The 22,292-nt window shown below is 48.6% G+C and overlaps 12 protein-coding genes across 12 annotated transcripts; 4 read left to right on the top strand and 8 right to left on the bottom strand.

Annotated features, from left to right (window-relative positions):
* Window positions 1-2,846: 2,846 nt before the first annotated feature.
* On the bottom strand, window positions 2,847-3,565 carry N7519_006913 (uncharacterized protein; the record flags this gene model as incomplete). Its single annotated transcript, XM_057293689.1, has 3 exons — window positions 2,847-3,153; window positions 3,179-3,255; window positions 3,311-3,565. 3 exons carry the CDS (start codon window positions 3,563-3,565, stop codon window positions 2,847-2,849), a joined length of 639 nt encoding a protein of 212 aa, XP_057148500.1.
* A 201-nt stretch (window positions 3,566-3,766) lies between these two features.
* N7519_006912 (DEAD/DEAH box helicase) lies at window positions 3,767-6,799 on the bottom strand (the record flags this gene model as incomplete). Its single annotated transcript, XM_057293688.1, has 4 exons — window positions 3,767-4,736; window positions 4,794-6,154; window positions 6,210-6,397; window positions 6,472-6,799. The coding sequence occupies 4 exons, from the start codon at window positions 6,797-6,799 to the stop codon at window positions 3,767-3,769; spliced, it is 2,847 nt and encodes a 948-aa protein (XP_057148499.1).
* Window positions 6,800-7,437: 638 nt separating this feature from the next.
* Window positions 7,438-9,555, top strand: N7519_006911 (uncharacterized protein; the record flags this gene model as incomplete). Its single annotated transcript, XM_057293687.1, has 1 exon — window positions 7,438-9,555. One exon carries the CDS (start codon window positions 7,438-7,440, stop codon window positions 9,553-9,555), a length of 2,118 nt encoding a protein of 705 aa, XP_057148498.1.
* Window positions 9,556-9,763: 208 nt separating this feature from the next.
* Window positions 9,764-11,270, bottom strand: N7519_006910 (uncharacterized protein; the record flags this gene model as incomplete). Its single annotated transcript, XM_057293686.1, is given in 2 exon segments — window positions 9,764-10,260; window positions 10,277-11,270. The coding sequence occupies 2 exon segments, from the start codon at window positions 11,268-11,270 to the stop codon at window positions 9,764-9,766; spliced, it is 1,491 nt and encodes a 496-aa protein (XP_057148497.1).
* A 792-nt stretch (window positions 11,271-12,062) lies between these two features.
* Window positions 12,063-12,863, top strand: N7519_006909 (HpcH/HpaI aldolase family protein; the record flags this gene model as incomplete). The annotated part of the gene is made up of 1 exon (XM_057293685.1): window positions 12,063-12,863. One exon carries the CDS (start codon window positions 12,063-12,065, stop codon window positions 12,861-12,863), a length of 801 nt encoding a protein of 266 aa, XP_057148496.1.
* Window positions 12,864-13,381: 518 nt separating this feature from the next.
* On the bottom strand, window positions 13,382-13,873 carry N7519_006908 (RidA family protein; the record flags this gene model as incomplete). The annotated part of the gene is made up of 3 exons (XM_057293684.1): window positions 13,382-13,606; window positions 13,673-13,746; window positions 13,822-13,873. The coding sequence occupies 3 exons, from the start codon at window positions 13,871-13,873 to the stop codon at window positions 13,382-13,384; spliced, it is 351 nt and encodes a 116-aa protein (XP_057148495.1).
* Window positions 13,874-14,736: 863 nt separating this feature from the next.
* On the top strand, window positions 14,737-16,132 carry N7519_006907 (uncharacterized protein; the record flags this gene model as incomplete). Its single annotated transcript, XM_057293683.1, has 4 exons — window positions 14,737-14,982; window positions 15,047-15,172; window positions 15,240-15,828; window positions 15,888-16,132. 4 exons carry the CDS (start codon window positions 14,737-14,739, stop codon window positions 16,130-16,132), a joined length of 1,206 nt encoding a protein of 401 aa, XP_057148494.1.
* A 528-nt stretch (window positions 16,133-16,660) lies between these two features.
* On the bottom strand, window positions 16,661-17,558 carry N7519_006906 (SDR family NAD(P)-dependent oxidoreductase; the record flags this gene model as incomplete). The annotated part of the gene is made up of 3 exons (XM_057293682.1): window positions 16,661-16,932; window positions 17,006-17,436; window positions 17,503-17,558. The coding sequence occupies 3 exons, from the start codon at window positions 17,556-17,558 to the stop codon at window positions 16,661-16,663; spliced, it is 759 nt and encodes a 252-aa protein (XP_057148493.1).
* Window positions 17,559-18,209: 651 nt separating this feature from the next.
* Window positions 18,210-19,796, top strand: N7519_006905 (wax synthase family protein; the record flags this gene model as incomplete). The annotated part of the gene is made up of 1 exon (XM_057293681.1): window positions 18,210-19,796. The coding sequence occupies one exon, from the start codon at window positions 18,210-18,212 to the stop codon at window positions 19,794-19,796; it is 1,587 nt and encodes a 528-aa protein (XP_057148492.1).
* Window positions 19,797-19,908: 112 nt separating this feature from the next.
* On the bottom strand, window positions 19,909-20,578 carry N7519_006904 (uncharacterized protein; the record flags this gene model as incomplete). The annotated part of the gene is made up of 2 exons (XM_057293680.1): window positions 19,909-20,189; window positions 20,269-20,578. 2 exons carry the CDS (start codon window positions 20,576-20,578, stop codon window positions 19,909-19,911), a joined length of 591 nt encoding a protein of 196 aa, XP_057148491.1.
* A 136-nt stretch (window positions 20,579-20,714) lies between these two features.
* N7519_006903 (RIX1/PELP1 family protein) lies at window positions 20,715-21,860 on the bottom strand (the record flags this gene model as incomplete). Its single annotated transcript, XM_057293679.1, has 1 exon — window positions 20,715-21,860. The coding sequence occupies one exon, from the start codon at window positions 21,858-21,860 to the stop codon at window positions 20,715-20,717; it is 1,146 nt and encodes a 381-aa protein (XP_057148490.1).
* A 195-nt stretch (window positions 21,861-22,055) lies between these two features.
* Window positions 22,056-22,280, bottom strand: N7519_006902 (uncharacterized protein; the record flags this gene model as incomplete). Its single annotated transcript, XM_057293678.1, has 1 exon — window positions 22,056-22,280. One exon carries the CDS (start codon window positions 22,278-22,280, stop codon window positions 22,056-22,058), a length of 225 nt encoding a protein of 74 aa, XP_057148489.1.
* Between the last annotated feature and the right edge of the window lie 12 nt (window positions 22,281-22,292).

Genomic DNA, 22,292 nt, shown 5'->3' with positions numbered 1-22,292 from the left:
GCACAAAAACACAGACTTCTCGAATGAGTTCAGCCGCAATAAGAACGCACCCACAGGCTACTTAAGTCTGGGTGAGTCCATCATGCAGAATTTACTTTCTTCGGCCTTGTTTCCTTACTCCCAAGCAGTCCCAAAGAGAATATAGTGGGTTTTCTTTTATTACAATCAAACGATAGCAGAGTGTGGTATCGTGGGCTTCCCTCTATCCACCCGCTTCCCTACCAGAGGGAGAGTGACTATGTATCCGACGTCAACCAGGGAAAATTCACCCCATGACCGGAAGCCCTCTAAAAATGCATCCGCTTCCTGAGCTATCACTAGAGAACTTTGAAATCAATGAATTTCGGGTACGTCGCTTCTCTTCCACTTCGATCACCTTCGTGTTGGTTCTGATAATTCCCAAGCCAAGGCTTTTAGATATATCCACATTGGCAGAAGTGAAGGAGATTTAGAGGCATAATGTATAATCACAATAATGTCGACAGTCCTGATCTACTCTTTGCAGTTGTGTACTATAACGGGGGTGGTGAAATCATGCGCTGCGGTGGCTTCATGCGGCAAAAAACATATATGGCTTAGTTTGGCTACATATAAAAATTTCCGAAGTAAAGAGTTAGTGCAATGGAAGAACTCGGAGGAAGAGAAGGGCTTTAAGAGAAACCTTATGCATCTTATTGAATGGCCCCTACTTTGTTGGTTAGACCAGTGCAATTAGCACAAATTTGAGTAAGCAAATTTTGGAATTTGTCATCTCTCCTCGTAATGCGCCCTTAATTCTACTGAGATAATCCTACCACGTCGTCTATAATGTGATTGTCATGAGTTCAAAAAGAATTTGGAGTATATGGAAACAAAACAACGAAGAGAAAACAACAAAGAAACATCAACAAAGAAACATCAACAAAGAAACATCAACAAAGAAACATCAACAAAGAAACATCAACAAAGAAACATCAACAAAGAAACATCAACAAAGAAACATCAACAAAGAAACATCAACAACAAGAGACAAGAAGAGTTGAAAGAGGCTGCAGACCCTATAGAAAGTCCTGGATAGCTTAATTGAAACCAGTGAGTCACCCTATCCAATGATCCTCCTTTAGCTTCTAATATGACTTAGCTTCCAAGATTCTTCGTTAGTGTCACAAAAGCCTGGTTTCATATAAAAGTGTACCCTTCTGACGGACATAATTGAGAAGATAGTCGGACGTGGTGTTGGGATCTGAGTCAAACATGATAGGAGAACCTCTACTCACCGGAGGGAATTGACGAGTGAAAATCACTAGCTACTTGACGAGATTCAGAAAGCGGAGATCTACTTGAGAGACACGAAGCCATATTGAACGACTTATTAGGAAATAGTGCGCAAGAAACATCTATTGCGGGGGCAAACAGGCATAGTCGTCTACGACATTTTTACATGTATTAACTACTACTAGTAGTAACTTTGACATACCCAATGAGATAACTGGGTATATGATCTGGTCTGCCTACCTTTTCGATGAAATTATCCACGTACGTGGGTGGTACCTTCCCAGTGTCGCAGCTTCCCTGTTTGTCAAAACTCGTCCCCCACCCCAGTACCTTCCTGTCTTAAGCCACTGGGAAAGTATAAATACCCCCCCCCCCCCCACATTTCTCTCTTCTTCTTCTTTTTCTCTTCTATCCGTCCTCACGCCACACCCCCCGCCCCCCCTCTCCCCGGCGCCACCCGTCCCTCGGCAGGTGACGGTCCACTTCAGCTCCAGAGTCATATCCGATATATGTCTTCTGTTGTCCAGTGAAGGATGTGACCTTGAGGGCGCTGATGGCTCTTTGATGCGGCCCAGTTAAGGCTGTGAATGGCACGAAGCATGTGGGGTGGGTGCCTTAAAGGACCACTCAGGGAAACCAAAGATCCCTTGAGACCCTCTATAGGACCACTCAGGGAACCCTTGGGAATCCCTTGAGACCCTACTGGGTTACCAGGACCTCCACCTCTGCGGAAACAGACTGTACTTTTCTGGGTTCTCCACTGAACATCAGGAGATCTGAAGTTTACTCAGGTACGTCTCTTCTCTCCTTTATTTCTATTGTCTGTGTGTCTCTTTGTTACTTACCTAGGTACTTTACTTCTTCCTTTGTTCCCGTCCCCCTTCCCCTACCCAGTTGCACGGGTCCTGTGTGCAACACCTGGACAAGACTTGCACTTTTACGTGGTGTCCAGGATAAGTAGCCTTGATGGTGAAACCAAGCAAGTTCTTAGCTAGAATTGAAATATAACTTGATATTACCTATACTTCAATATCTTTTTGTAAATGCTTCTGTAGCCGGACTGGTAGTTTGACTTGCGCTCTGTAAACAACCTTGGCGTAGAACCTCACCTCTGTGGATACAGACTACTTTTCTGGGGGCTCTGCTCTCCTTCGACGCAATTTTTGGAGCCTTTCCATAGAGCTCTTTGTTGTCCGAAGAACTTCTTTCTAATGGTACTTTGTTTCTTCGAGGTTCCTTCTTGTGGTTCAACTTCTATTGTTATCTTCTAAGGTTGTTCCTCTGTCCACTTTGTTGTTGTCTTGTTGTTGCCACCATGTACTTCATTGATCTCACGTCGAGCTAGGTTGGCAGAAGCGTCAATAAAACCATCTGAGTGTGTCCGTTACATCCTGGAAGCCAAGCTCTCAGGTATAACTGGCAGCTTCCTCAGTTTACTCCTTCTATCCCAAGGGCACACATGGACATTCTACGTATGGACTACTATCTTTGGAATAGTGAGAAGAGCCCAAGAAGAGTTTGATAGGTAAAATTGATATGTAGACACGATAGGTCGATCGGGCAAATTCCTGCAGGCGCCTGTTCATGCCGACTCAACAGACATAAGCAGCTTGGCTTGAAAATACAGGGGTACTTTGTGCTGAATTTGAACCACGCAGTCGTCGCGCAAGAGCGAGGAATCGCGGGGACCGTTGCCGCAGCCAATCGATGGCATGCAGCAGATACTGGCAATGGGAAATAACACGCAGCCCCGGAATGACAAACAGGTTACGGAAACAGACGTGGTAAAGTAAACAATTGCCATCGATGATGTAGTTTCGAATGATCGCCTCTAGCACGACAAGATCAGGACAGGCGATCTTATAGGCCCATGGACCTGGTTTATCTCGGCAAAAAAAACTTGATGACCTCGGGGACTGTCCACTTGGCGGGGTCGTTGTCTTCAGGATACACGATCACAGCAGAGAGAAAGTTACCACGGCGGTGAGGAGCGATAGGGTCCTGCATGTAATTAGCATGCCGCTCTAGTCATTTGGCGGGCATGTGTTTGCATTACCTGGCCAGAACCATCAAGCTCGAGAATAGCCCAACTCGAACGCAGACGCGAAGGCCGAGGAGAAAAAGACGGGCAGATGGTGGTTGAGTCAACAGCTGGCTGTGTTTGCATTGATGGGTCATGATCCTCAAGGCGAAGCTGCCCAAAGCTCGAACATAGACCCGGAGCATGGGGTGGAAGCAGCTGGTCATGGTGCTCAAGGCAAAGGCGACTGAAACTCGAACAAAGACTGGAGGGATGAGATGATTGGGCCATGATGGGGGATTCAGTGCCACGGAATTGTCGACGTTGAATGGGATGGAGTCCATGTAATTTTCTAAAAGAAGGATGACGAGAAGAACGTAAACAGGGAGATGGGAGAAAAGAAGGAAGACGAAACAATTTTCTCGTCACCTATGTCAACGACTAACTATCAAAGAGTCAGCCGCATCCGAGCTCTAGCACCCCACCGGACCTCTATTGCAAAAGAGCCTCAAGATCTGCAACACGAGTACCTCTATCCTCAGCTTTCTTTTTCGCTGTCTCCCGGAAAGCAGCAAGCATAAGATTCCTCTTACGCTCTTGAATCGCCAACACCCGCTCCTCAATACTATCTTCCATAACCAGTCTCCAGACCGTCGTCTCCCGCTTCTGCCCAAGCCGATACACCCGGTCAACAGCCTGATCCTCGATAGCAGGCGCCCACCAGCTGTCGCACAGGATGACCTGATTCGCTGCAACAAGATTGAGACCAACACTGCAAACACTCAGACTTGCGAGGAGGACGGTACACTCAGGGTCGCTGGAGAATGAGTTGATGGAGTTGTCGCGTTTCACAGACTGCATCTTGCCATCTACGCGGGCGAACTTGACCCCACGCTGCTGAAGGTGCGGCTCAATGAGATCCAGAAATGAGGTCCATTGGCTGAAAACGACGGTCTTGGTGCCTGGTGCCTGGCCCTGAGCAGTCAGGATCTTGACCAGGGTCTCGATCTTGCTGCTTGGACTGTTGGGGTCAGCCTCAACGATGTCGGTGTCTTCACCCAATTCCACAGCTGGGGAGACGAGTGTGCTTGTTTCGTTGATGTCTGCGCGGCAGAGCGGACACTTGTGCTGGCGTTCGATAACCTGTTCGATGCAGCCCCGGCAGTAGGAGTGGGCACAGGCGGTTATGACGGGTTGGTCAAGGTTGTCGAGGCAGATGGCACACATTTCTTGGCTTTCTATCTGGAGCTGCAGCATCTCTTGGAGAGCACGCACGTTCTCAGGTGTCAGAGGTACGACCTTGTGTTCCTCCAGCATGCCCATGAGTTTGTCAATGCGGTTCTTGCAGAGCGCCCAGTGATTGCAGACTTGACGAAGACGGAGAAGAACCTCGAGGAGGTGAGAGTACTTAGTTTTGCCATCTTTGTCCTTGAAATCGAGAAGAGCACCTTGGGCTTCGGTCCTATGATTGTTATTAGCAAACGGGTTTTTACTGTGTGGGTAATCAATCGATACATACTGGAAAGCACTGTACTTCTCCCTTTCATGGGCGTTGAACTTGATTCGAATGACACGAGATGTCATCTCCGGTAGCTTCAAATTGATGAAGCCCATATCCTTCCTACGTCGTAAGCAGATGGTCCCCATGAGAGCCTCAAGAAGGAGTCGAGCCTCGGGCTCTCCTGAAGTCAAGGGTCGAATCAAGACACTGTTGAAGATCCCCAGATCTTCCAAGCCGCCGGTAAGCTTCAGGAAACGAATTTGCGCATACAAGTCCTTCAGAGTGTTGATAATGGGGGTTCCGGTCAGGGTCCAGCGGGAGTCGGCACGCAAACCACAAGCTGCAAGGGAAGCCTTAGAACTGGGATTGCGGATGATATGGCCTTCGTCAAGTACGACACGACGCCAGTGCAGCGAAAAGATGCCCTTAACAGGCACCTTATTGGCATTGGGATTAAAGTCCAGGGCCAGGGCTCCATAGCTAGTAATCACAACGTCATACTTGGCCAAATTCGCAGCTTCCTTCTTCCCAGAGCCGTGGTAGATCAACACACTCGGGGCGGTCTCCTTGTGGGCATGGTCCTGGATCTGATTTCTCCAGTTGCTCATGACACCGACAGGGGCAATGATCAAAGTGGTCTTAGATGAGCCTGCAGTAAGAGTCTTTGTATTTGCAAGAATCAAAGAGATGATTTGGATTGTCTTGCCCAAGCCCATGTCATCAGCGAGAATGCCACCGCTGGCAAGGGCTGGCTCTGTGGCCGTGGCATAATTTGTTGCGACATTGAGGAACTCATTGTTTTCCCGTTTCCACAACTGCACGATATCACCGGAGCCCCTTCCAGGAAAGCTTGGCGATTCTTGTTTGATCATCCAAGCTAGTCCTTGGCGCTGATACGGAAGCAACTGGGTGGAAAGCCCGGCTGGGGTGTCGACCATTGGCATATTGACCATGTCAGACTCTTTCTGTCCGAACGTTTCCACAACCTGGCCAATATCTCGGGGATTGAAGGTGGAGCTCTGGCTCAGAAGTTCCTCCAAGCTCTCATTTTGCTCGCCACCAAGTCCCGTTCGGGTCGAGAGGTTCGCATACTCTGAGTTCTGGTTGGCTTGCCATTGTGACGCAGCTTTTCCAAGAGCCATGGCGCGAGCTTTTTTTGCGGCCTCCTTCTGCTGTTTTTCGGCTGCTTTCTCTGCCTTGCGCTCCTCGCGTTCCAAGTCACTCAGTTGCCGAACAGGAAGCCTGTCATTCTGCATTCGTTGCTTCAGATTGGATCGTTTGGTAGGATCGCGCGGTCCAAACAGCTTCAAATCAACCGGACACACATAAGCGCCAATCACGCCAGTCAATGTGCCTTCAATAATGAGATCGCGAGCATCCTTTAATAACGAGCGTCAGCAATGTCTCGGAAGCAATATGATCAGGGAATCTTACGATGTATGACGCCAGCTTGGCTGCCATTTGTCGCGGAATGTGGCCAATTTGGGCGCCCATAACATTATCAACCCTAATAGCATTGCTATCATATTTATTATTGGCATCCCGATTAATGATGACCCGTTCTCCTGGGTTAGCACGACCCCTGTAAAAGCGTACACCAACGATATTTGTAGAAACAATACCTATTTGGTATTATTTAGCATAATTTATAGAGCATACGTCGGTGCGAACCGAAATTATTAAAAAGGGGGCGTACCATAGAGGATGGAGCTTGTTAGAGAGGTTTCATCCACTTCCTGAGATCCTTGAATCACATTGAGCGCTTCTTCATCCTCTTCGTCGGCGCCAAATACTTGCGACAACTGATTCAGCGGAATGAAGTCGGCGGACTTGCCAAATCTCTGGCCTGGGCTATTATCCTGGTCCAAGGGAATGTAGTCGACAGACTCGCCGAATCTTTGGCCTGACCTGGCCTTTTCGGTGTTCAAAGTCGGATCTGCGCGAGTTGATTTTGGCACACGCCCAGACTGTGCGTACAAGTCATCTCCGGTGGAAGCGACATCAGACTTGCGTTTTCCTGCCATGTTTCTCCAGCTTCATCTAACGTAGTTGGTGCAAGCTTCGGCAATGATGAAGATGGGGGTTATTGTGGACTGATGGCGAAGTGATAATGTACCTGGGTCCCTAGGCTGTTTCTCAACAGTATCGTCTCGATTGATAAGTTTCAGTAGCAAAGGACGACAATGAACAGATAACGAATTGTTACTTCAGGGCTGTCACATTACGCCATATAATCACCAATTAGGCTTAGCGCCCGACGCGTCTAGACACGGCTACACGTGACCGATAAGAAACCGACTAGTCACGTGGCACAAGGCACGCAGAAGATAAGCTGATAACTCCGGGGCCGGTAAGTGGACGCTCAGTGCGGAGTACACGGCGAGAGCCCCACGGGGTACCCTCCCAAGGTTAGTGTTGATATAACGAGCACGACAACAAGCTGATCGCGGAAACCAAAATTTATCAAAAATATTCAGGGATATTCCAAGGTCCCGCAATATACCATCTCATATATACACTTGTTGCCGGTCTGGTTATAAGCTCTTGTGCGGAGAAGTCCCGACTTTTGCGTGGGTATGCCCGTCCCCGGATTTTATCCGTTCCAAGGTTGTTCCACTGATGCATTGACAGTCATTTTACCCTACGTCTTTCGTTACAAATCATGTCAGTTTCGCAGGTCAGAGTGATGCCGTCCTATCAACCATTCCAATGTCTTGTCTGCCAAAGTCGATTTACTCGACATGAGAACCTCAAGCGACATTCAACGCTACATTCCCGCTCTCATGCTGAAGCGTCGCTCCCCTGCGACTTTTGCCACGCTACCTTCTCCCGTCCCGACTTGCGCAATCGCCACATGAAGAGGAAACATCCAGAGCATGAGCAGCACCGAAGTACCAAGAGGACACGACGCCAAACAGCACCCAGACAAGACAGTCTGCATTCTTCTGCATCGCCGACAGCGGTCTCACCTGTAGGAAGTCATGGTGGCTTTCCTTCTCCCGGAACCCTGCGTTTGAGTCCAGGAGATGAGAGGAGCTTCAGCAGTGATGCGATCTGGCGCCCAGTGATGCAGCATCAGCTGCAACAGCAGCAGCAGTTTGACCGTGCCCATCCCGCGGAAATTCCAAATATTGCTACGCCAAGGACTGGGGTAGCCGAGACACAACCGACAAAGGGCCCGTTACAAAGACAATCGACAACGAGCGATTCTGTTCTCATCGATCAGATTGTCCAGGACGCTACAGATCTGGAGCGGAACTTACTATTAGGGGCATCCTTTCCGAGGCACACCAACCACCTTGACAACCAAATATATCCGATCCTGGCCACACAAGCCGAGCCAGCTGATACGAGTCTAGCTGAGTACAGTTTCAACCACTCGATTTTGGATAGATTGTCGCCAAATGACATCCCCCAACTCCAAGACGATTGGGCCCCGACTGCCTTACAAATGTCACGAGGCTGCAATATATTTTTCGCCTCAGTCTCTCACTTCCTCCCCTTTCTCCATTCGTCAACTTTTGATCCAACACAAGCTGCTCCTCATTTGGTGCTCAGTATGCTTTGCCTAGCCTATCAATATGGTGAGGACCCAGAATGTGGGGACCAAGAAGGCTCAGGCGAAAGCTTTTCTATACGTTGCTTTCATAAGGCTCGAGCTCTCCTTGCTTCTGAAGAAGAGAGGTCCGATGCTTCAACAATGATCACCACTCTGGTCCAATCATACTTGCTCCTTCAAATATGTGCCATGATGTACCTTTGCGGCGACAATTCAGCATGTGGTCTCAAGATGCATTCGCATATGATCTCGCTGGCTCGCACTGGCCGAATGACACAACCGATGACTGTTGAATCTGGTGCGACCGCAGATTTGGAGTCATTATGGCGGGAATTTGTCAAAGCTGAGTCGCACAAACGGACCCTTTTCGCAGTGCATCAAATCGACGCGCTATGGTACCAATTCCTTTCTATTCCTCGCTCAATCTCACACCTGGAAATCAAGCATGATATGCCCTGCCCAGAAGACCAATGGTCATCATCCTCTGCTGCCGAATGGGCCCATCGACAACTTGTTGCAAGAAATACCGGCCCCTCGGTCACGTACACCGATGCTGTTCGACGCTTCCTTTCCTCTGATGAGGACATCGTATCCCTTCCGGCATTTGATCCATACGGCGCCATTAACATTGCGCAATTTCTGATCTCTAGCGCCCGGGAAATCTCAGGATGGTCTACCATGACGGGAATGCTCAGTATGGAACGATTCGGCGCATTAAAAACATCCCTCATCGCACTTAACCCGTTCATCTGCCCCGGCAATCACACGGCGCAAACAAATCATGCGACTCCATGTGCTGCAACTTGGGAGACTGCCATGATCGAGCTGCAGATGTGGTCACCATCTCATACCGGCGGGATTGTGGAAGGAAGTATAGATGCCGTTCTCAGTCATTCAACATACCTAGGGCCGTCGCAGTTCCTGTGTGATATCAACACGGCAAAGGCTATACAACCACATGTCAACTGGTTCCTACGATATCTCGATGAGACGCTCGTACTGGACTTCGAAGCCCCATGGGTTACTTTGTATGCGTATAAAGCCTTTTTGATTGCCTGGCAGCTAATGCATGTTGGTGTACCTGGCGCAATGGACACCGTGGGCGTCCATGATGCTGATATGGAGGGAGCTCTGATGTGGGCGCGAAAGGTATTTCAGCGAAGGCAGAAATGGCAGCTTGGGAAACTCATCTTGTCATGTTTGGATGAGTTAAACAAATGAACCACAACCTTCCTATGCTCTGGAAATTCATCGATACGTATATGTCTTGTGTTATTTTATTTTGCAGGTTTGGAGAGGCCCAGTCATTTTCAACTATATTCCATTGTTATATTCATTTACTACTTAAGCTAGAATATACCATAACCATGTGGCACAAACTTATATGGATTCCAGCAATAGAAGAGTAATATAATACAAAACAACGTAATCAGTACATCTCGTAGCGCCAGTTGAGCTGTACCATTTCCTCTGTGACGCCACCCTTGATCACCTTGGCTATTTCCAAGGGGTCGCCCGAGTCCAGACGTTTGTTCTCGCGCAGGACGAGCCATCGGTATACAGTAATTATGAATCCGAACAGAATAGCAGCACCCATAAGCGTGCCAAATGCAGCATAGAAATGGGGCTCTCCGAAGTATAGGTACGAGGTCCAGATATTGGATGTACCACCGATTGCGTTAACTAAAGCTGAGGCAGCCGCTCGCTTCGAGACGGGTCGTGCAAGGTGCAGGTTGATGGTTTTGTAGAGGAGGAGCTGAGGACCCACGGAGGCGAAGGGTAGAATCATCATGGAAAAGTAGCGGGCACCAACGTTTGTACTCGCAATGGGAATGATGTACATCGGGATCGAGATGGCGATACAAAGGAGGATGATTGGGTAGACGGTATTCTTTCGGTCGGAGTAGAACATGAGACCGTAGTAGACTATGCCGGCAAGGACATAGGAGAGGTGCCGTGAGAAGCAAGCTGAGAGTGCTGGAGAAGTTGAGCGAGCCCACAAGGGTGGGAAAGTAATTGGCGATGGAGCCCTGGGTTTGGGATAGCATGTTGCAAAGGATGAGGAGCACCAGCTTTGGGTCTGAAAGGGCTTTGGAAAACCCTTTCAACGCGCTCTCGTCCTCTGTGCCCTCTGCAGCACCAGCTTCAGACTCAATACGCCACACGGCGCAGTCGCGTTCAAGCTGGGAGAGGACGCGGCTATTGTGGGGGAACTCTGGCATGATGCAGGCGCAGATAATGCCAATTCCGACAGTGGCGCTGCCCTCGATGATAAATAGCCACTGCCAGCCGCGGATGCCGTGGTGCCCATCAAGTTGTAGGATAGCTGCGGCGAAAAGCCCGCCGAAGGCATTACCGACTTGCTGGGCGATATATAGCCCGGCAATACGCTTCCCTAGCTCCCTCTTTGTGTACCAGGCAGAGAGGTAATAGATGGCTCCGGGGAAGAAAACAGCTTCGGCAGCTCCGAGAATCGCTCGAACAGCGAGGAGTTGACCATATGTCGTGACCGCGGCTGTACAAGCCGAGATACAGCCCCAGAGCACCACAGCACCACATATATACATGCCTGGTCGGGAGACCTTTGTAATGATGAGGTTGCTGGGAATTTGGAAGGGTAGATAGCCGACAAAGAGAATGGAAATAGCCGTGGCGAATTGCTCGTTCGACATGTTTAAGTCTTCCATGATGCCCTGAAGTTTAGCAGCTGCCAAATTTTGGCGATCGATGTAGTTGAGGATATACAGGATGCCAATGGTTGGAAGGACGAACAAGTCAACCTTGCGGACAATCTTCTTGTTGAGATTGTTCAAGTCATCGTCGCTGAGTGTGCGAAGGGATTCTGGCAAGCGGTTGTAGGCATCGACTTGCCCTTCTGTCGACGAGACATTGTCTTCGTTCAGGACAGACAGTTTCTTGTCCATAGGGGAGAACATGGGGGGGGGGTCAGGGTGGAGGTGGTGCTTCTGCTGATTGCCAAGACCACAGCAAGTATAAACGATGGAGTATGTTGCACAGGGAGTGTTGCAGGTTGCAGGCTGTGTCTTATAGACAATACTTGAGCTCCCCTATATAGCTCAACCCAGTCGCTGCCTTTGACCTCCGTTTCAAAGAATTTCGAGGCATTGATTGGTCGAGATTTGTCGAGATTCAGTCATTCGTAGTTGATAAGAGAGACGAGTAGATAGCCCTCAAGATAGGCGTACGAAGGGGGGCCCGGTAGCTAACTGTCCAATTGTAGTCAATTACCCTGGATGTAGAGTTTGGTTGAAATCTGGGGTGCATTGAGCTAGGCTTGGGAGGAGCTCTCGCATGTCGGTAAGAAGTTTTGGGGAGGAGGTGCAGGTGGGCTCCGCTCTCGGACAGACCTTGTTAGCGGCCATTAAGACAAATCTCACATTTACGGGAATGAGCCCCTACGATATCCGAGAACGCCAGGAGGGCCGCTAATCCGAATTGTATCTAGGTAAAATGCAATAAGCCACCAAAGGTTTGTTACCAGTGTGCCCTAACTACATGCAAGAGCTCATGTTTACCATCTTAAAGCTCCTCATTTTATTCGATTTTATTTATCTTCAGTCTAGAATGAGGGGTCTGTCTCATTATACGTAAGTCAATAAACGATATTTAAACTGGCTTTTTATCGACATCTGCCCTCTCCATCTCACTCTCAAACCTCCAATAACTCCAAATTATTGCTTCTATTCTCTAATACCTCTACCATCACAATGGCCTACCCTACTGCTCTCACAACCTCGATCGATAACTCTCGATTGAGGCTTCTCAACAAGATGAAGGCCGGCGATTTTCCGCTCATGACCTTCATGGCCATCCCCTCCGTCCGCCAGGCCCAAATCGTTGCATTGACCGGTGTCGACGGTATCATTATTGACTGCGAGCACGGTCACATTGGTGACGATGCCATGCATAACTCCGTCGCTGCCATCTCCGCCCTCGGCGTCTCCCCGGTCATCCGCATCCGTGGCCCTGCCCACGATATCCTCAAGCGGGCCCTCGATACCGGTGCCCATGGTATTATGGTTCCCCAGATCAACAATGCTGAAGAGGCAGAACAAATTGTCGCTTCTTCCAAGTTCCCTCCCCAGGGTGTGCGAGGCCAGGGCTCGGCTTTCCCCGCAATCGGCCACGGCCTCACAACTCCCGAGTATATGAAGTCCGCCAACGAGACCATCATCTCCATGATCCAAATAGAGACTCGTGCCGGAGTCATGAACGTCGATGCTATCTGCGCTGTGCCAGGCGTGGACCTTGTCTTCATTGGCCCCAACGATCTTGCCCAGTCTCTGCTTGGATACACACCTGCTCGCGGCGATGAACCTGAATTTGTTTCTGCTGTTGATAAGATTATTGCTGCTGCGCGTAAACATGGGAAGTGGGCCGGTCGTATGGTCAACAATGGTACGGCGGCTAAAGAGGCTCGGGAGCTATATGATACCGTCGCCATTACTGGTGACACCAAGGCCATTCAAAACTGGTACATGGCAGAGTTTGATATTGCTCGTTCATGAGAGGACGATTGCGTGATACCTTAAGATAGACTTTATATAAATTTTAAATAGACGAATAGGGGTTCAATGCAATTGTACTCAATTAAATCCAACTTCAATTTCGGAGAACCTCCGATCCGACTCCATGTCTTGGCTCGGATATGGGAAAGTAAGAGACTAGTCCTTTTCATCCCCCAAAGCAGACTCTCTTACTCTAGCCAAAATGGAGGGGAAAAAAGGACAATACGCATTGCTCAAGGAAATCATCGTCCTATCTGTTCACCTGGTTTATTTAATGAACAGAAGCTTAGGTGGGCACACAATACATAATTTGGGCTAGATTTAACTCCTAGTAGAATATTGCGCTTGATTAAGATGATAACTAACTATATACTAGTTTATACTAGTTTACAATTACATGATATACAATTACATAGTATATTGGTTATCTCGCTCTACCTAATATGGAAGCTTGATATCCTATTCAAAAATAGTTTCAATTTTCGTCTATATTCTAGCCATTTCCATGATATCATAACTTAAGCTTGTGCGATACACTCAATCTCAATGACGGTACCATTTCCAGGGGCAACCGCTTGAAGACATGAGCGCGATGGCATTGGCTGTGGGAGGAAATCGATGTAGGCTTCGTTCATAGCGGCGAAATCCTTCATGTCAGCGAGGTAGACATTGTACTTGACGACCTGCTCAAGGGAAGAACCGGAAAGCTCCAGGACCTCCTTCAGGTTCTGCAGAACGATTCTCTATGTAAAAGCAACAAAGAGTCAGCCATTGCCTTATGCGATAACTGCTTGTGCAATTGAACTTACAGTAGCCTGCTTAATCTCTCCCGTGGCAGTTTGGCCTGCGCAAAAGACTAGCCCGGGAACTTTGACAGCAGGGCCTAAATAGATTGTTTAGTAATTTTCCATATTTATTCCTCAACAGAATCTAAGGTATTTTGCGTGCAGATACTCACAGTTATGAGGCTTGGTAGGGAACTTCTCGCTCGAGATGAGTTGACGGGACATCTTCGTTGATGATTTTGAAGGGTATTGGAGTTCCTTGGTGGTGCAGTTTCAATAGTGTGTCAGGAAATTTGAAATGTAGAAGTACTAGACAATAAGCTTGTTTAAATTCCTCAAGCCACCCCTCGTTCCTTTCTATCCGAGGCATCTTGCCAACCAAGGAGAGGGGCAATTCTCATTATCGTTATGGAGGAGCAGTCTTTTCTTGGTACTAGCTGATTCGATATCCCTCTTCCAGTATGGCGGGAGGAGTGGGAGGAGCGAGAAATGGGAGGAGCACATGATTTTGGGTAGAGAATTGCGGCCATGTTCCTCGAAATGTCTATCAGTGCGTAAATCCCCGCCTAGTAATCAATATTTCCCATGTGGCCGCAATCAGCGCTTGTCTGCGCCTCTGACCCTCGGCAATGCCCTGGTGTAAATCCTTTCCTAACTTGGGTCTAGCGCCAACTTTATAGTTTATGCTTAAGATTTACCTAGTTAGGAAACACCTCCAGGGCTCCAGGGCGATACATGCGCTAAGGCAGAGGAGCCCCCAAGGTTCAGTTTATGATAACAAACAGTGAGCTGAAATATCGGAGAAAATGGGGAATGCAACAGGGAGCATCCAAACATGACGATTATCACCCCCAAAACTCGTGGCGCACTAGCGGATGTCGATAACCCTCCTGCTCTCATCTCATTCAATCTAACTGAATGAAGCATGCCAGACTTACCTCCCCGGATATCGGATACACAGATAAGGTTTCAAGTCTCTTCATCAGATTAGTATAAAGATATAAAACTCGAACAGATTCAATCTTCCATGTTTTGTCTACAGCATCGATCACAACATTGGACATTATTTGCATATATATCATATCACCATGCCGCGTTCAGCTCCTTTCAATCCTCCTGCGCCTGACCTGCCTGGCAAACCCTTTGTCCCAACATGGGTACCACCGCCAGTTACCCAGCAAAAGGAGAACTTTGCCGAGCTTAGTTCCATTGATCTTTCTTTGATGGACTCGGATGACCCTGCCGTTGTCGAGAAGCTTGTCCAGCAGGTTAAGGTTGCCATTCGTGATGATGGATTTCTTTTCCTCGAAAACTACGGAGTCTCCCTAGAGCAGGTAAGTCTTAGCTCCCAGGATATTTCGAAGACCAACGTTGCTAACAACGTATCCATTACAATAGCTCCACCGCCAATTCTCTCTTGCACAGTACCTATACCAAAACATTAGCGAAGAGGACAAGAAGCGCCTTCTGTTCGATCCTGAAACCGGTGTTTGGTCAGGCTACAAACACCCTTACGGATTCAAGGTAAGAGAGTCTCCTTCATGCATCAAGAAAATCCAACACTGTACTTACTCTCCCTTTTTGTGATTAGCGCGAGCGTGGACCCGAAGACGGCATTGAGCAGTTCAACTGGTACAAACCAGACTGGAACGATATCACCCGTGTGCCCACGTGCCTCCACCCCTTTATGGACGAGATCGAAGAGTTCGCCAACTATCTGACGAAGTCCGTCAACCGTCGCCTGTTGACTCTGTTCTCCCGCGTCCTCGAGTTACCCGACGACTATCTCTGGGACAACGTTCAGTCACACGGTTGTCCAACTGGCGAGGGCTACTTCCGCCATGCACTTTTCCGCCCCGTCCAGAAGAAGACTGAAGAGGCATCCAAGGGCCTGCGTATGCACGGTCACACCGACTTTGGTCTGACAACATTGCTCTTCTCTGTCCCCATTTCGTGTCTCCAGATCTGGGGCCGCGATGAAAAGTGGTACTACGTACCCTACAAACCCGGTGCGCTTGTCATTAACATCGGTGACACCCTGGAGATTGTTTCTGGTGGCCATTTTAAGGCTACTCGTCACCGTGTTTACAAGCCTCCTGTCGATCAATTGCAGCAGGAGCGTCTCTCGCTGGTGCTTTTCAACAGTTCTGTTGGTGATTTGCGCATGGGTCCTGCAACAGGTTAGTAGATTGAGGTCAAGGCAAATGGGTAAGGACCACGCTAACATCATCTTTCGTAGATTCTCCTCTTATTCAAAGAGTGGGCTGCGTTGAGGAACAGGGTGTCTACAAGGAGTTCAAGAATCTCACATCCCAAGGGAAGCTTGTGCCTACCAACCGTCAATGGCGCGAAATCCAGATCGCTACCGCTACGGATCCTACGGATCAAGAGCGCAACAGAGTCGGTGCTGACCAGGTCGTCATTGATGGCAAGATTATGCACCAACGCGAGTACATGGGCGTCAAGGTTGTTCTGCCTGTTTAAACTAAGAGGCAGGTAATGATTGGAAGGGTCTGTTGCTTTGATTTAATTACCCTTAGCCTTTCTGGATGATTTATGCCCACAGATTGTACGCAAGATTCAGATATATGTAATTTCAATTTGATATCTCGTTATATTCATACATTTTTTACGTAGTATAGAATGCGCAGCTGACAACCCAGGTGTACAGCCACGGTGGACTCGGGTCACTCAATATCGCCATATCCCATCATAAAATACTATGTATCCCTGGCCAATATTCTTAGATTGGAAGTTCGGATGGACCAACCAATTACTATCACGGCTTCTCTCCCAACATCCCTATAGGGACATGGCATTTGTGCCTCATCTCACCTTGTGATTTGTCCCAGTCTTCGAAAGTAGTATTTCTGAAATAAAATCTCCAACACCGCCTCTGATGAACACCATGAACTGCGTAAAACAATACTTTTTATTTTTCCGGCATAGAAGATATCAAGAGCGCTGTTGAGATCCAAGATTGTGTAAATACATTGTCCTTAATTCTAGAAACTATTTCAACCCTCCAGCTAGGAGGAGACTCTGGCCCGTCATGTACCCAGTCTTCGCTAGCATAGTAACAACGTTCGCTGTTTCTTCTGGAGTTCCTAGCCGCTTTAAGGGGATACCCTCTACCACTTCGGGGAATGCCGCAGCAGAGGAAAGCATGCCGGTGTCACCGATCATAGCTGGGGCCACGTCGTTGACGCTAATGTTGTGCTCTGCTAGGCGGGTTGAGAGGTTCTTCATCATACCCGTAAGACCACCCTTGGAGGCTGCATAGTCTAGAATGGAAGTTTGAATCAGAAGTTGCTTTCGATAAATACAAGGATAGTAGACCAAGGGTAGTGGACTTACGACAACCGTTAATTCCTCCGCCATGAGCGGCGATGGAGGACATGAAGATGATCCGTCCCCACTTCTGCGCCTTCATGTGCTCTACCACCCCTTTGACAAGAATGAATCCAGCGCGCAGGTTGATGTTCATAGTGTGATCAAACTCCTCGAGCGAGATATTCGACACATCGGGAATTCGCTTGCCATATCCAGCATTTGATATAAGAATGTCCGGTCGTTGACCATGCTCAACATCAATTTGTTGAAACATAGTCTCGATTTCATCGCTAGACCCAACATCAACCTGGTGGATTGAAATGCGAAGCTTCTGCGTGGCGTTCTTGGAGTGTATATCTGCGACAATTTTGTTCAAGGATGTCAAATTGGTCGAGTAGGTCAAAGCGAGATGAACTCCATGTTGTGCAAGTTGGTGTGCGCAAGCTGCTCCGATTCTGAGACCAGAGAATTGACGCAAATCAGCCTCATGTCCTTGTATAAATGGTCAGTATCATGCCTACCCTCCCGATGCGCCGGTGATCAAGGCTAATCTACCCCCAATGTCGTTAAACGCCATTTTTGCGGATATAAGAAGCCGAAGTATACTGATCCACCAAGAAGATTAAAGAAGATATTGAACAAACGTTGGACCCCAATATAACCCTATCGGAGTTAGAAGCCGTCGAAAACGTTCCTGTTAGTCAGGCTGCAGGCCGTCTATTTCCACGCATAGTACGGAGTATGTTCCATAGAATAAGAATAGTGCAGATGGGTAGTGGGTTTGTCAATGAAGGAGCTCCTCCCAACGCTTTCAACAGCTAAATATAGATTCTTGTAGAATCAACCTCATTATCTATCTAACGTATTGGTCCTGAATTTCACAAATTGGTTTTCCAAGTTCTTTCTGTTTTCGAGGAGATAAGTCGTATGTATGGTAGGTGTACCTTGTAAAGGGAATGGACAATGGACTTATTGTGGCCTAAGGCATTAGCAGTCATTACTTTAAGGCACGTGATGATATATTTCCTTTTTCTTAACAAACGTCCCCTATATTTTCGTGTTATATATTGCCCAACATACATCCAATAAAATCTTCTCATCCCCGACGCTCACTGAAGGATATTTGTCTGTGGAAAGTGTTGATTTACTCAAATACCCAGTCGGTGAATTTTTAGCGCATCTCCAGGTACTTCGTGCTACCGAGGCATTACAGTGGCCTGTGTCCCACATGGCTGATCCCCGCTATGGCTCCTACACGGATCTAGCCAAGAACTATGAGGGGCGACTAGATAGCCTACTAGAACAGGGGATCTTTAAGCCAGTTTTCCTATATCATGTTGTCATCATCAACATTTTACCTTTGATAGGTCTGGTCATTCCTCGCAGCAGGGGCGGACAATTTGTTCGAAAGGGCCTTTTCGTCCTCTGCATTGCAATTGCAATTGAAAATTTACAAAACCGACGGGCAATTATAGGAGGAAATGGCTACATGCTTGGCCTGATGACCGCGTGGTGGTTAGTATGGAATGCCACGTTGTTTGTGTTTACAGACCTTGAAAATGATTTCAAGCGCATTGAACGGAAGCCTCTGGATATCAAGTCTCAAAATGATGCCGAGGTTGAAAATAGTACTGTCAGAAAGTCGACCGACTCGGGCGACCCAACGTGTACCCAACGGGACAACAACCTTTTTGTTTGGCGGTCATATCCCGAAAAGTTTTGGCATCGTCTTGAGTGGTCCGCTGGGCTACTCTTCAACCTGAGGGGGCCAGAATGGAACTGGCGGGCTTCCCATCTGGGTCCTCTTCCACGACCAATCCACAAACAATTGCATTCAGGATTCATGGGCAGAGTCAATGCACATGACCCCTCCACATATCCTAGCGGCAAACACCGCCTGCAGGCTGCCTTTCGCAAGTTCTTCATATCTTACCTTGTGCTGGACGCCTTGAAAGTCATAATCCTGATGCCAGATACCTACTTTCGAGGCTTCATTTCAGCTGATTCACTGTTACCATTTCCATTTTTCTACTTCACAAGCATTACATTGCATCCTGCCATAGCCCAGCTCTGTCGTCGTTTATACAGTGCCATAAGCGTTTACGTTGCTATTGAGTTCGTGACATCACTCAATCCGATATTCTTCCTGGGGCTATCTCTCGCATTCCCCAACGGGGCTAAGAATCTGACCGCCGCACCATTGGGTGCTTCATGGCTGTATTCCGATGCATTCGGCCCATTCTTCACCACAGTCCTTGATGGAGGGCTGGCGGGCTGCTGGGGTCGTTGGTGGCACCAAATTTTCCGGTACGGATTCGTAGCTTCAGCACGCTGGATCTTATCCGTGCTTCCGGCCGGCTTGGCTTCCCATCTGCAAGTCCGTCGTGTCACTTACGTGATGGTGGCCTTTGGTCTTAGCGGCTTTGTGCATGCCTGTGGAAGCCATACTCAGATTGAAGATACATCCCCGGTCTCTGGGCCATTCCTATTTTTCGCTTTGCAGGGTATTGCAATCATGGCAGAGCAGTTTTTCAAGGCATCGGTTCTGCCAAAATTGCCTTTTGCTCGTACTCCTAGATGGCTGAGACGAACGGCAAACTTTGTGTTTGTATTCTGTTGGTTGATGATTTCAGGTGGCCTCATCGCGGATGACTTTGCCAAGGGTGGCTTATGGTTGATGGAGCCTATTCCAATTAGTCCACTTCGTGCATTGGGATTTGGCCTACAGGGCCAAGGTTGGTGGTGCTGGAATGAGCCCTGGTTCCGGTACTGGAGTGATGGTACATACTGGGGGAGCGGCATACGGGTGTTATAGAATTGATAGATATAAAATTTTAGATTACTTTCAAGATCCTTGAAGTCATTCATGTGCATGGAGTAAATTACATGATCGATTCAAGCTGTTATAAGGCCTATAATTACATCGTCTACCCTTCCATTGTGACATCGTCATCCTCTTCGTCGGTGTCAGACTCGATATTCAACGTGGGCAATTCATCATCGCTATCCTCAACAGCCTCCTGTGGAGCCTGCGCGGTCACGGTCGTAGACGTAGTTGTCACATGCGTTGAAAGCTTTGGGGCCTCAGTCTTGGTGATTGCAGGGGCTGTCTGAGAGAAAGGCTGTTGGCTCGAGGTGGCTGGGATGATTTCGTCGAATCGCGCCTTCTTAGTCTGGACATCCTGCTTCTGCGGTGTTGACTCCTCGGCTGTGGATTCCTCGGTGAAGGTTCGCTTGTGGAAAGTAGGTACCGGAATTGCAGCCTTCGAATGGTCTGACTTCGGGACTTGCAGGGGCACCGATACAGGTTGCTTCAGGAATTCGGCAGTCTTTGGGGGCGTTGTATGAATCATCGGCCATGTCCTCGTCTTCTACTTCTTCGTCTTCATCGACATAGGCGTCAAGCTCGGGCGCAGTCATCAGGACAGGCATCCTAGGACGAACCAGGGCCTCCACCTCCATCTGATCAGCATAAGGCCTAGTCAAGAATGGAATGATACTCGAGCCAGCTCCACGGCCCTTGACTGCCGGAACAGGGTTGAGCACGCTAGCAAACATCGCATCCTTGTCGGACGTCAAAATAATGGAGCGGTCCATTTCGGCCCTGATGGAGGGCGGAACAAGCTCCGCGGGGATAGAAACGAACACTGCCTGCAAAAGCCCAGATGCATTTTGCTGAACGTCCAAAATGGAGTGGCCGCTTGTGCCTGGCGGGATTTCTGAAGATCAGGGTTCAGAAAGGCGTCCGCATTGGCTGCCCTTGTCCGCCCTTTGACTTTGCTTTAGAATCAGAGCCCGAATTTGCCGTGGAGCTGGAATCTCCAGTCGGCGGCAATATATCATTGCAGCAGGAGCGTAGAACGTCTGTCAGAGACACCACGCTCTGTTTCGTCATCGCAGGTCCGTTCACCGGCACCAGAGAACGAAGCAGACCATAGACTGCCGAACGCAGGTCTCTATTAAACCTTTCGCCCTTGAAAGTCCACACAGCCTGCTCTAGAATAGTGTGGGTCACTGCGGTTGCGCTGGTTGCCAATATACCCACAACGTTGGAAAGCAAGCCCATGCATGCAATGTGAATGCGAGGCAGCTCCATCCAAAGTGCCTCTCGCTCGTCACGGCTGATTTCCTGGTTGAACTGAATACCGGATTGAGATGACGCGGCGCCATTGGGCGGAACAGTAACAGAAGTAAGTCGGGAGGTTAGATCAAGGATAGAGCCAATGGGAAGTGCAACTGCAGCTGCGGATGGCATCGAGATGAAACCAGAAAGAATCTGCAGAAGTGCAATCAACCTATCCACGCCCGAGTGCAATCCGCTCCAACCTGGAAGTCCAAGGCCATCTGAGCTCCCATCACCCATTTCTTGGCTATAGTTTGGCCGTGTGTGCATCAGAGTCGCATCGACAGACTCCCACTGCTCTACAACGGCTCGGAAAACGTGGTCTGTGGTTCGGTGAATGGACAAAATGGTAGACTTGCAATCATCTTTCCATCCGGAACCCGCCTGATCCTTGGGTGCGCACTTGTGGAGAGAGACAAGCAGCTGCTCAGCTGCGTCGATCACATGCCCCGGGAAATACGCAGGCGAAGAAGAGCCAATTACTTCGGCAAGGAGAGTTCGAAGCTGGGCACCAAACGGACGGAAGATGGTAATATGTCTTGGGATCAATTCCAACAGGGCGTGCAGGACAATTTCCATGAAAGGAGTGCTAGGCTTCGGCTTTCTAATTGAGCCCAAGGAAGTCTTCGTGATGGTAGAGACCAAGTTCAAGGCGGCAGTAATGAATCCCGGAAGCTGCGGGGTTGTTATTTCACGGACAAGTGTTGGGTACTGGTATGTGAGGTGGAAAATACGAGTTAGTGTGATAATACACATCTTTCTCGTGGAGATTGGATCGGGTTTCTAGAAACGCATAAGTCAATGGTGCCAACATAGATAACGGGGCCCAAATTAGTTCATACAGCGAGGATGCTGATCAAGCTGCGGACAATAGGCTCATAGCCGCGCAAGATTTCCCATTGACCGGCTTCGACTGTAGCTTTCACTAAAATAACGGCGGTCCATCTTCCCTCAACACTGCGGTCCTGCAACAGACTCGCCAGTCTCAGTCTTCAGTTTGTGGATCTGGACAGCATTATCGGAGTCGGGTTTTCCAGATTTCTGAGTTTGAGGGGTAGAGAGCAGCTCAGCGCAATCGGTCAATGAAGTCGCAAGGAAGGAAGCTATCGAGGGTAATTGCTCGACCGGAGTGGTTGTGAGGCGATGCGTGATGGCGCGCAAAGTAGTGGAAGACATAGCTATTGGAAC

The sequence above is a fragment of the Penicillium mononematosum genome, assembly GCF_028829835.1.
Source record: "Penicillium mononematosum strain IBT 11891 chromosome Unknown utg000003l:1.0-8172316.0:1.0-8177699.0, whole genome shotgun sequence".
Classification (NCBI taxonomy): Eukaryota; Fungi; Ascomycota; class Eurotiomycetes; order Eurotiales; family Aspergillaceae; genus Penicillium; species Penicillium mononematosum.
Note: the sequence above shows the minus strand (reverse complement) of the source record. Positions and strands in the feature narration are given on the sequence as shown.